The following is a 12,629-nucleotide window of genomic DNA, read 5'->3' as shown; positions in this document are numbered from 1 at the left end:
TTTGTTTTTTTTTCTTTTTTGAAGACAGTTTCATGTAGCCCAAGCTGGCCTCAAAAGTCTTTGTAACTGAAAACAGCCTTCATATCCTGATTGCTGGGATTACAGCTGTATAGCACCTCTATGCCTGATTCTAGGCTGTTCTGGGAATTGAAGGGCTTTGAGCATATTGACAAGGTCTCTACAAACTGAGCTACACCTCTAACTGCAGCAGTTCTAACTAGGAAGGACTACTGATATGAAGATGAAGTGGAGCAACAAGATGACTTATATTCAAACAGCTCTCCTGAGATTACACTTAAACATAACCTGAGCAGAAAGAATTCTGGAAAGCTGATCCTGAGAGGTTTATGTGAAACCTCAAAGATAAAGGAACTATACTGGTATAGAAATAAAACTACTCCTGACTGTATTCTGAGGACAGGGACTCATAGAAATGTTTCTGCTTAGCAGGTAGGATATTGTGCATTTGCAGCACTTAAAAAAGGATCAAGGCACACAAATGCTCATAACAGCATTTTTCATAAAAGCACAAAAATGGAAACATCCCAGATGTCCATCATAACTCATGAATAGTTAAACAAAATGTTGGTCATTGGTATATAATGGAATGTTGCTCAGGGAGCAATGAAATGTAGACCTGACATACAACACAAAGAAACCTTGTAAACAAGCTGCACTGTTAACATTGGTTGTTATCCTGCCATGATCTAGACTCGCCCAGGAGACAAGCTTGTAGGCATACTTGTGAGCGATTACCAATAGTACTTATTCCTGTGAAGGATTTTCTGGATGAAACTGAGTGGGGAAGACTAACCCTAAATGTGGGAAACAACGTTCTCTGGGATAGAATCTTGGACTGTATGAGTGGAAAAACCTCTACTTCCTGATTTTGGATACAATGTGATCTTATTTACGCCTCAAACTCCTGCCACCAGGATTTCCCTGATATAGGTTTGAACCTTTGAACTATGAGCCAAAAATGAGCCCTTTCTACCTTAAATCGCTTGTCAGAGTATTTTATCACAGCAATAAGAAAGGTAAAATTCATGCTAAGTGAGAGAAACCAGACACGAAAGTCACACAGCCTTTGCTTCTACATATCTGAAATTTCCACAACAGGCAAATCGACAGACCAGGAACTGGGAGGAAGAGGGATAAGGGAATGAGTGCCGAGGAGCAGCAGTTTCATTTTGAAGTAATAAAGATGTTCAAATGGTGATCGTGTGCAAGAATACACAGATCTATCAATGTACTAAAAGGCACAGAATTCCGAACTTTAAAATGGTGAACTTTGGCCAGGCAGTAATGGTGTACATATCTAATCCCAGCATTTGGGAGGCAGAGGTAGGTGGATCTCAAGTTTGAGGCCAAACTGGTCTACAGAGTGAGTCCCAGGACAGACAGGGCCATATAGAGAAACCCCATCTTGAAACTCCCTCCAAAAAAATGGTGAGCTTTGTGGTATGTCAGTTTTACAAACACACACACAATTTATCTATTTTTATGTGTATGGATGTTTTGCCTGCATGTATGTCTGTGTACCACGTGCATGCTTGGTTCCCATGGAGGCCAGAAGAGAGTGTCAGGTCCTGAGACACGAGTTACAGCTGTGAGCAGCCATAATGGGTACTGCGAATGAAGCCTGGGTCCTCTGGAAGAGCAGACATAGTTTTTTTAACCCCTAAGCCATTTCTTCAACCCTGTGTCTGTTATACTTTCAATAAAACTATTAATTAAAACAAACAAACAAACAAAACATTGCCTAGTGGTGGTGGGCGCAAGCCTTTAATCTCAGTGCTCCAAGAGGCAGAGGCAACTGGATCTCTGAGTTTGAGGCCAGTCTTGTCCAGAGAGTGAGCTACAGGTCAGTCAGGGTTATACAGAGAAACCAAGAAAAAACAAAAACCCTTACCACCACAAGAAGGTAAACAGAAAAGCCAAATGATCTGTTGTGTAAGACATGCCAGTTTTAAATTTTTCCTTCAATTTTCAGAAGACAAGGCTGACTATGACAATAACATATTAGTAAGACTTGTCAACCTAAGTGGTCTGCTATGTATGAGGTTTGGGGAAAGCAAGCCCTAGACTACAGGCATGTATTTTATCTGATTCTTAGAACCCTAGGTTATGAATATTTATTTTATGTGCATTGATGTTTTGCCATGGGTGTTGGGTCCCTTGGAACTGGAGTTAAAGACAGTTGTGACTGCCGTGTAGTGCTGGGAACTGAACCCAGGTCCTCTGGAAGAGCAGTCAGTGCTCTTAACCACTGAGCCATCTCTCTAGTCCCTACAACACTGTTCTTTTAGTTGTTTCCAAATATCTTCCACTAGTGAGGATCTAGCACAGTCCATGTCCTGAGCACTCTCCAGACAGGGAGACTGGACTTACAGTATGCCTGAGCCATCTGGGGCAACTAGGCTCCTAAGGGGATTAGCTGGATCTAAGGAAGCACAAGAAGTCTAGTTCCAATTAGACCAGTGGAAGGCCTTCGACACCCACTTCACCCAAACTTGCAGGCTGAGTCAGAACCTGTTGTGGCTTACAATTATATTGAAGTGCTTCTATGGATAGGGGGCTTTTAACTACAAGAAGAAAATCAGGTTCCAGGGAAGCAATAACTCTGAAAGTATCCAGACAAGACTGGAGAAATATTCTAGAACAGAGGTTCTTACCCAAGGGCTTCTACCACTTGTAACACTGTATAGCCACCGGATTTCACATCTAGAAGAAATAAAAGAATTATGAAAACATAAAACAGTACTCAGTGGTTGAATGTTTCCTGTTTACACTAGGAGACCATATACTGCTGGACAAGATGTCCTCCTAGATAAGAAAGACACTGCCATATTTCAGATATGTAGTGTCGAATATTTAGAAAATGAAAAATAAGCATTATCTTCTGTAATTGAAATGTCTGTATACGCAATTAAAAAATAAGCTATGTATAAATTAGTGTTATCAAATGAAAAAAACCTTTGTGTATATACACATATATAGCCTATAAAACAGCATAAAGGATGAATGGGGACAAATGGCATAAAGGGTTAAAAAAAAAAATCAGGACCGAAGGTGTAGCTCAGTTGCTAGTGATTGCCCAGCATGCACTGAGTCCTGAGCTCAATCCTTAACACTGAATAAACCAGGGGATAGCACATCCACATGGAGTGTAAAGGAAGGAAGATGAAAAAGAGCGAGAGAGAAAATACCTAGCTACAAATCTAGCTGAACTGTACATTTAAAAGACCCGACTCATAGAACTTTTAAAGCCCCTGGGGGTTCTGGCCTTATAACTGTCAAGATGGTACTTACAAAACAGACAAGCAACAAGGTTCAATAAGGACAGAGAGAAGTGTGAACCTGTGTACAAACATCCTTGGTGAGATTGTAAACTGATACAGTTGCTATGAATTAACAGTATGGAGGTTCCTCATAAAGTAAAACAACAACAACAAAACAACAAAAATAGCCTACGACCCAGGTATAACACTCCTGGTTTTATACCAAAGCAAATGAATTAATATCTGAAAAGATGTTCATATGCCCACATTCCCTGCAGCTTATTCATAATAGCCCAAATATGAAAACAAGACTAAAGTAGCTCTATGCACACTGATAATGGACAAGATCTCAACGCAGAACAGTAGTATACAATCCATGTTTACAGTATGTGCACAGAATGCTTTTTAAAGTTACTATTATTATTATCATTTGGAGACACAAGTTTTACTATGTAGTTCAGGCTGGTGGATTTCACAGAGATTCACCTGCCTTTGCTTCCTGAGCACTAGGATTAAAGATATGCAACACCACACCTGGCCTTGGGATAATTTGAATTAACAGAAATTGCAAAGACAACGCAGAATTTCTGTATAACGTTCACCCAGTTTCCAACTTTATCATCATAGGTACATAGTAAATTATTAAAATATTTATATTTGTTAAAACTAAGAGAGTAACATTGGCACACGCTACCTAAATTCTAGACATTATTCAGGTCTCACCTGATGGAGGAGTTACTTTCATTTAATAAAGAAACTGCCTTGGCCCATTTATAGGCCAGCCCTTAGGTGGGTGGAGTAAACAGACAGAATGCTGGGAGAAAGAAGCGGAGTGAGTGAGTCACCATGATTCTCCCACTCCAGACAGATGCAGGTTAAGATCTTTCCTGGTAAGCCAGCTCGTGGAACTACACAGAATATTAGAAATGGGTTAGATCAATATGTAAGAGCTAGCCAATAAGAGGCTGGAACTAATGGGCCAGGCAGTGTTTAAAAGAATACAGTTTCCGTGTAATTATTTCAGGGCATAAGCTAGCCATGCGGGCAGCTGGGTGTCGGGGATGCAGCCCCGCTCCTCCTATTACAACACTCAACAGTCTTTCCACTAATGCCGTGGTTTGTTACAAGATCCAATTAAATATATCACTTTATAATTATCATCAAGAGCCCTGAGTCTCCTCCGAAAGTTTCTCAGTTTTCCTTGATTTTCACAACCTTGATAGTTTGATAGAATGTACTTCAATCTGAGTTTGATGCTCTCACGTTTAGACGGTGTCTACTAGTTTTCAGAAGACTTATCAAACACAAGTACTTTTACCCTCGTACTTTATCAGGGATACAAATTACCCCACAGTGCTCTCACTGGAGCCACTGAACTTAAGTCACTTGGACCAGGTAGATCCAGAGGTCTCTGCACTATGCAGGATTACTTTTCCCTTTCAGGTACTCTGTCCTTGGAAGGAGAGACAAAGTTATCCCCTACTCAGGAAGAGGGAGATTAGTTCTACCTTCTGGATATCTACCTAAATTAATTTCTTCTATAAAAAGAATCTAGTTATTACTGTATCAATATTGACCAGTATATATTTATGCTATCAGTTATAATACAATAAATATATTCAATTTAGTAATATCGAATAAGTAAGTCTGTTTTATTGTTCCTGTTGCTCCATCTCTGGTCATTGAGCTTTTTATCTGTGTATGTGTGCATGAGTGAAGGTGTACTTGTATTATAGCATAGCAGAGAACAGCCTGTGGGAGATAGCTCTTTCCTTCTACTATATGGGTTCTAGGAATGAAATTCAGGTCTGTGGGTTTGGCAAGCACCTTAACCTGATGAGTCATCTCGTGGACCACCGTTTAGTTCCCCCCACCCCCATGACAGGGTTTTTCTGTGTAGCTTTGGCTGTCCTGGAACTCAGGCTGGCTTTGAACTTAGATCCGCCTACCTCCCAAGTGCTGGAATTAAAGGCATGCATCATCACCACCCAGCAAGTTTTTTATTTTATTTTTATTTTTAATTTTCTGAGACAGTGTCTCACTATGTAACTCTGGCTGTCCTAGAATTCACTATGCAGACCAGGTTAGTATCAAACTCACATAGACCTACCTGCCTCTCCAAATACCATTACACCCACCCCTCACTGAGTTTTTCTCTGTTGCAGGCCAGCATGATCTATAGGAAGCTCTAGAATGGCCAAAACTGCATAGTGAAACCCTATCTCAAATAAATAGCTAGATACCATGATCTGGGTGTGGATGTGCTATCAGAACGACACTGCTTCTAGACTCTCAGTTTAAAGACCTGGGAAATAGTCAAACACAGTATGTACATGGTACATAGTATGCACAACTTATCCATGTTACTCAAACTTCTATCACTATTTCTGTATTTATGTATGTCAAACTAAACAAAATCATATTGAAGTCTTGGGCTGGAGAGATGGTTCATTGGAGAAGACCCGGGTTTTATTCCCAGAATCCACATGCTGGCTTGCGGCTCTAACTTCAGTCTCATGGGATCTGATGCCCAAATTTGATCTCTGTAGGCACCAGACACAAAAATGGTTCACATCCATAATTTAAAGAAAAAAGGTACAGCCAGGTGTAGTAACACATACCTTTAATCCCAGCACTCAGGAGGCAGAGGCAGGCAGATCTCTTGATTTTGAGGCCAGTTTGGTCTAAAGAGCAAGTTCCAGAACACAGCTACACAGAGAAACCCTGTCTCAAAAATCCACACACACAAAGTCTGTAAATCTAATCCAGTATTCATTGTAGCTTTCAATTTTTAATCTCTGACAGTGGGGAACCAGTTCTGTTATTTTATAGCTACTCCTTGGTTATTATTTTTTATACATGTGCCTATGTATGCTCATATTTGTGTGTATATACATGTGTGAGGGTGTGTGAATTCAGGTAGGGGTCAGAGGACAATCTCAGTAGTGGTTCCTCAGGCACTTTGCACCCTTTCCTACACAGGGTTTCTCTGTGTAGCTCTGGCTGTCCTGTAACTCGCTCTGTAGACCAGACTGGTCTCAAACACAGATACCCCTGCCTCTGCCTCCCAAATGCTAGGATTAAAGATGTACGCCACCATCACCCAGCTATACCTTTTTTCTTTGAGGTAGGGCCTTTCATTGATCTGGAACTTCATATTGTAGGCTAGCTACCAGCTCCAGGAATCGATTTCTGATCATACCATCACTGAGATTACAAGTGTGTGTCACCATGCCTTTTATGTGAGTTCAAGGCATCTGGACTCAGGTCTTCATGTTAGCAAGCCAAGCGCACTGACAACTGAGCCATCTCTCCAGTCCCATAAACGATCTTAAGACTGTCAACCTCCTTGAGAAAAAAAGTTTATAAACACAATACTGCATTTTAAAAAATAGTTTTATCTTTGGCTATACAGTTTTTAGACAAACTTGTTCTCTAAAATCACTTAGGTCGATCTTTCCCCTCCCAATTCAGTATTAGCAAAGATCATCTGTCAGGGCCTGCAGACCTGAACATCCATTCACACCCTCAGTGCTCTATCTGTAAGTACAGAGCTTAGTGACAGTAACAGCATGAGAAACAGAGGTAACAGAAGCAGCTTCCACATTTTTCCACATTTTGGGGATGCAAAGAGTGACAGGTTATCTTGGAAGGAGTGGGTTAAGATAAATGAAAGAGTTTTATTTAATAAATGTACAGCAACTGGGGAATTATTTACAAAGTCTGTTCAGGGTTCCAGACCCAGACATCTCTAAATGTCTTAACTTCTGTCAACATAAGGAAAAAGTGGAGAAGACTTCAGAACATTGTCCTAAACCTCCAGTTCCCCTACGTCTGCTGGTCTCATAGCAACAACTGTGAGCCAGGCTGGGCAGAAGCTCAGTGTGGTACCAGTAAGAACTCCAATCAGACTGAGGAAAGGGGACTCTAGTCAAGATTCATAACTCGTGACCGGCACCAATTTAGCCATCAAGCACTCTTAGCTCTACTTGTGCCAGGATGTGGAAGGCCCAGCTGCTGCCCAAGCGCCTGAGAAAAAGCCATGGAAAATAAACGAGCAAGCTGTACAATGGGGGCAGGGACAACAAATCAGGCTCACAGGACAAACACCTACCTACCAGCCAAGTCCTACCCTAAGAGGTTCCCTCAGAGTTTATAACTAAAACGACTTCTTCAGCATCCAGAATGTATCAACAGGAAGCTGGCTGATCACTACAGCGATGCACCCGTGTTCATGGGATTCCTCGCGTACCAGGTGAGGAATACAGTGGGTGAACACTCCTAGTGGAGACCTGTGATTTAGTTTGACAGGGTCCAGATTTTGAATGAAAGCATTTCAAAAAAAAAAAAAAATACAATAAAGCTGTCACAGCACATTAAATGTAAGTAAAGGAAATGGCTACTAAGCTGGTAAATGCTTGAGTCAATATTCTGAGAATGCTTGCACAGTATCTTAGGATCTTATTCCAGTTCTAATGAGTCTACCTCAGACATGTCTTTTCTCAATTACGAAGCCTCCTTTCCATGCCTTCTAAATAATGACTACTTTTTTGCTCTCTACTTTTGTGTGATAAAAACTGCTGGGAGCTGAGGCTGCCTTGAGCTAAAGCATGCTACTGAACAAAGACCAGTCCCTCAGACCCATGGGAACTGGCAAAGCTTTCCTCCAGTCTATGTGCAATGTTGACACAGTGTACAAAAAGCACGACTGCAGCTTGTTTACAGCCTGAGATTGCTCCCCTACAGAGACCTCCCACAGAGACTAGCTATCTCCTCTTTCACCAGCTATAAATAATAAAGGGGTATTCGGTACCCCAGAGCATGCCTGTGTGTCTGTCCTTTCTTCATTGTCCCAGTCAGGTTTCCAGAATCAAGCCATGTTGGGTACAGTGGAAAATGTTCCTGGAAATCTTAAAAAAGTTTATTACATTTTTATTTCTTTTGTGTTGGGGGGCACATGTGGCGCTTTCAGGGCTTCGTGCTCATTTTCCACCACGTGGGGTTCCTAGGATTGAGCTCAGTCTGGCTTGACTGCAAGTAACTTCTTTACCCATTGAGGCACTGAACACCGTGAATAGGCAAAAGCAGCTGAACAGTTAAAGTGGTGCATTTTACCTTAGTTAAAACAAAACAAAACACAACACAACATTTTGGGCTCACTTTGGCTATACATATGTTAAAATTGGAACGACACAGAGATTCTATGCAAGGGCAACGTGAAAATTCATCATGCACTCCATATTTTAAAATCTGAGAAAGATTTTTAAAAAGTTTTTTTTCTTCCTGAAATAGACAATTATTTGTTTATCAAACTCACTGTCTCTTTACTGCCTTGAAGTCCTTTACAGTTTAGCTCCCCAGCCCTCTATCTACTCCCTTCATCAGGATTCTTCTCAGTCACATGAAATGGAAAGTCCTTGCCCTCCAGTTTGGAATGCTCCTTTCCAGCCCAAACTTACTTTACACTCATCCTTTGAGATACAGCCTGAGTGTCAACACTTGTGACGCCTTCTTTAGATGCCCCAAACAGAATCATTCCCCTCCTCTTTGCCGTTCCTTACACACATCTCAGAAAGTTGTTTGTTTTCCTTCAGCATTGCTATGTGTTATAAAGCAGGCGCTGCTTTTGGACTTAAGACAAAAATGCAGACAGGGTCTTACCATGTTGTCCTGGCCGGTTCGGAATTCACTATGTATACCAAGCTGGTCCCTGAACTCACAGAAATCTGCCTGCCTCTGCCTCCTAAGCTCTAAACTTAAAGAAGTGTGCCTCCATACCCAGCTAGATCGAGTTCTTAAGAAAACTCTGACTATTGGGGCAGAAAGACCTTTTAAATAAAGTGTCAACAATCTGATGTCGCCACAGTATATAAACAAGGTTAACAGAAGGAATACATGTTCTGGGTTATGGAAATGGGTTAGTAAGTTTATCTGTCCCAGGCTGGCCTCTGTAAGTCCTGGCAACCTTCCTGTAAAGTCTCCTGAAAGATGGGATTAAAACTGTGAGCCACCTTGTGGGCCTGGGCTATAAATTTTAAGTCACTGTAAGTTTTCCCAAATAAATATAGCCAGAAATAATATAAATTACGCCTTTGTATTCCTGGGGTAAGAGAACCAATAATAGAATTATAATAGTTATCTTTCCCAAGGGTAGTTTTCCTGGGACAAAGGAAAAATATGTCCCTTTCTCTTTGTAGGAGGCCTAAGTTACTCCAATGTGTCCAGAATTTTGCTGTCTAGCTATAAATTTGCTAACACTTCCTAACTTCCCATGCTTTCCTCAGTCAGGCAAGTTCATGGGGAATACAGAGAAGGAATAAAAGCAGTATTTGTGTGGTCACTGACCTAGAAGGCACAATCAGATCTCTGTCTGATGGAGATGAAGCCTCTTAATCTGGAGTGGCAGCCAAAGGCACTGAGAGCCAAGGCTGAGGTGGTATGGGTGGAAGTGTGGGAGCAGAACGGAGGGAAGTCCCTCAGGAACAGGTTCTAATCAGGGTCTCAAAAAGGTAATTTCTGAGGATGAGGCTGTAGCTCAGTTAGGCAAGCCAGACGAAGGAGGCTCTAGGGTTAATTTCCAGCATTGCACGGTGCATGCCTGTAATGCCAGCACTCGAGATCAGAGCTACAAGTTCAACCTTAGTTACACAAGCAGTTTGAGGCCAGCCTACTTCCATGAGGTCCTATCTCAAAATTAAAAAAAAAAAAAAAACCCTTTGATGATGCCACAGTAATTTCTCTATAATTACTCTTTATTCCTTTAACAATAATTTTACTTCAGAATAGTGGTTTCTTCTGGCAACGAAAAAAATGTAGCAAAATACAATATAACTAAGACAGAAGAGAAGGGAAACCCTAATGATAGGGGGAAGTTTATCCATTGTCTAAAAATGTCCCAAAACCACTCCCTCTAAAATCGGCTCCCTTCCCTGCCTATTTTTGAATAGTTACTTCTATTTCCTGGCCCCCAGGCTCAAAACTCTGGGTTCATCTAGGGTAGTCTTTTTATTTCCTTTTGAGTCTTACAGTTAATTGGGCCCCAAATTCCAAAGATTCTTCTAGCATCTTTTCTCTTTACATCTTGTGTATGTGCGCATGTGGAAGTCAGAGGACAACTTTGAGAATCTGTTCTCTTTACACCATGTATCCAGAGAATTGAACTCAAGGTATCAAGCAACCTTTACTCACTGAGCCACCTCAATGGCCCCTAAATAGTTTTATGGTGTGTCTACTTTTGTTCCATGAGACTGGGTAAAAACAGGAGGGTCAGATGTGGTTATGTATACAGACATACCTGTGAAACAAATCTGCTAGTGAGTGCATGAGTGGGTGAGAAGTCTATTAGAGTCTGAAGTGACATGTTGTCTGGCCAGGATAATATGGGGGAACAGCATTTGAACTGAGTCTTGAGTATGAGGTTTAATTTGGATTAGATAAGGGAAGCTGAGAGAAGGAAAACACTCAGGAATCAGAGAACGGAGTTTGGTGCCCGGAACTAAGGGTCCAAGAGGTCAACTGTAAGAATAAAGGCTGGGACAAAGTACTGGCTGTCTTTGAATGCCTATTTCAGAGGTCTTATTCCTGGGCTGTCAAGTCATTTCCTTCCTAGTACTTGCTTGTTCTTAGGAGCTGACAACTATTTCCACCAGAAACCACCAGGTGCAAAACAAAGTTGGCAGTCACTCCTTCTGCATTTATAACTTATAAATGAGCTGCTGCTTTGAAGGCTAATGTGTTTAGTATAAACACTGACTAACTTAGGCTGGAGAAAGTACATCATTACTCCAGGAAGACTTCACAACTGTCAACTATAAGCTTAAGCATTAGCAGGCTTTTGTTTTGGTTTTTGAGATAGGGTTTCACATGGTAGCCAAGGCTGGCCTAGAAATCACTAAGAAACTTGCCATCCTCCTGCCAAATCCTGGAACTAAAGACACCAAGTACCAAGCACAGCCAGTAGCAGACATTTTTGTCCCTAAATGCTTACCAACCACCATACACTTCCTTCTCACCACACAGTTGTCTCTTTCGCTGTATTAGAATCTCTTTGGCTCCATAGAAAGAACTGGATTTGTAGTTTTGTTCCCAATCCTTTTCATGCTGGGTGAAAAATACGTGCTCAGTAATAAGGACCATCATATTTTTCTAGCATAAGTTCATTTCTCGTATATTATAAAACTAATCTGCTCAATTAGAGCAAACTTCTTCTCCCAAACACACAAAACGTCCAAAAAATAATTTAAGAAAACCCACATCTATATCCATTTTGTATTCTATTTCTTAAATCTGACTCTGAAGGTATCCTAACATTCAACATTCGGAAAGAATTCCAAGGAGGCCTCCTGGAATTTTATTTGCTCAAATCCTAAATAAACTCAGAACTCTTTAGATTCCTAAAACTGGAACTCTGGGAAGAAAACAAATGAGTTATTATAATAAGTCATGGAAGGTAATTTATCAAAACCCCCACTAAGACACTGAGTGAAGCCTTAATAGAACACCAGTCATCTACAAGCCCACCGCCTCTGACCCAGACTGGTTCCTCTCTTCCTCCCTCTAATTACAACCCCCCCAAGAGAGCTGTGGCGCACGCTACTTCCAGGATGGCAAGAGACTGGGGCGTAACCCTTCGGACCGGCAAACACGCGATCCCGCGGTGCGAACACTTGGTTTGGACCTGAACACGCCAGTCCAAGTCCCAGCTCCACTTCCGGGCTAGACTGCGCCCTACGCGAGTCTCCGGCTCTCGCTGGGCTTGGGGGGGGGGGTCGTCGTTGGAGAAATGTAATGATGTTCTAAGGACTACAGCGAGGCGAGATGCGGAATGCAAAGCAAGCTTTAAGGAAGACGCAAGTGACTCTCCAACTTGTTCAGCTGTGGCGCTCGCGCTGCGGGCCGAGCAACCAGAGGACCAATCACAATCACCTCTCCCTTCACTCCCTTTCCGCCGCGCGCCAGGGCAGAGGCCGCTCCCTCCGGCCCGGCACCTGCAAAAGCCTCGCGGCGCGGCTTGCCATACCTGCAGCCACCTGGTCAGCGGGCCCCTCCTGCTGGCCCATGACGAAGTCTTGCACGAGGCCACACAGGGCGCCCACGGGCGCCGCCGCTTCCTCCAGCGCGGTGGCGGCAGCCATGACGCGAGCCAGAGACTGTGGGAGGGAAGTAGGTGTTGCCACGAGACGAGCAGCTGCGCGCACGCGCCTCCACAGCCAATAGTTGGGCGCAGGCCTGGGGGAGGGCGGGCCGCTCCCAGGTCACGTGCCTGCCGGTTCTGAGCCTGGCGGTTCCTTGAAGGACCTAACGGCCCCTCCCCCCAGAGGGCGGGGCCTGGGCCGGGGCGCGGCACGA

At 42.6% G+C, this 12,629-nt stretch overlaps 1 protein-coding gene across 2 annotated transcripts in view; it reads right to left on the bottom strand.

The window, feature by feature from the left end:
- Mms19 (MMS19 homolog, cytosolic iron-sulfur assembly component) overlaps positions 1-12,433 on the bottom strand; it is a 37,257-nt gene extending 24,824 nt beyond the window's left edge. The window contains exons 1-2 of one of the 2 annotated variants that reach the window (XM_057777487.1): positions 12,301-12,433; positions 2,676-2,724 (exon numbers count right to left, since the gene is read on the bottom strand). In XM_057777487.1, coding sequence (XP_057633470.1) covers positions 2,676-2,724; positions 12,301-12,415 — 164 coding nt within the window. In that variant the 5' untranslated portion in view covers positions 12,416-12,433. The remainder of the gene's footprint in view (positions 1-2,675; positions 2,725-12,300) is intronic. The other variant, XM_057777488.1, reaches the window with a different exon arrangement.
- Positions 12,434-12,629: the final 196 nt, after the last annotated feature.

Source organism: Chionomys nivalis, chromosome 8 (genome assembly GCF_950005125.1).
Source record: "Chionomys nivalis chromosome 8, mChiNiv1.1, whole genome shotgun sequence".
NCBI classification, from domain to species: domain Eukaryota; kingdom Metazoa; phylum Chordata; class Mammalia; order Rodentia; family Cricetidae; genus Chionomys; species Chionomys nivalis.
This window is presented reverse-complemented; position numbering and strand designations above follow the sequence as displayed.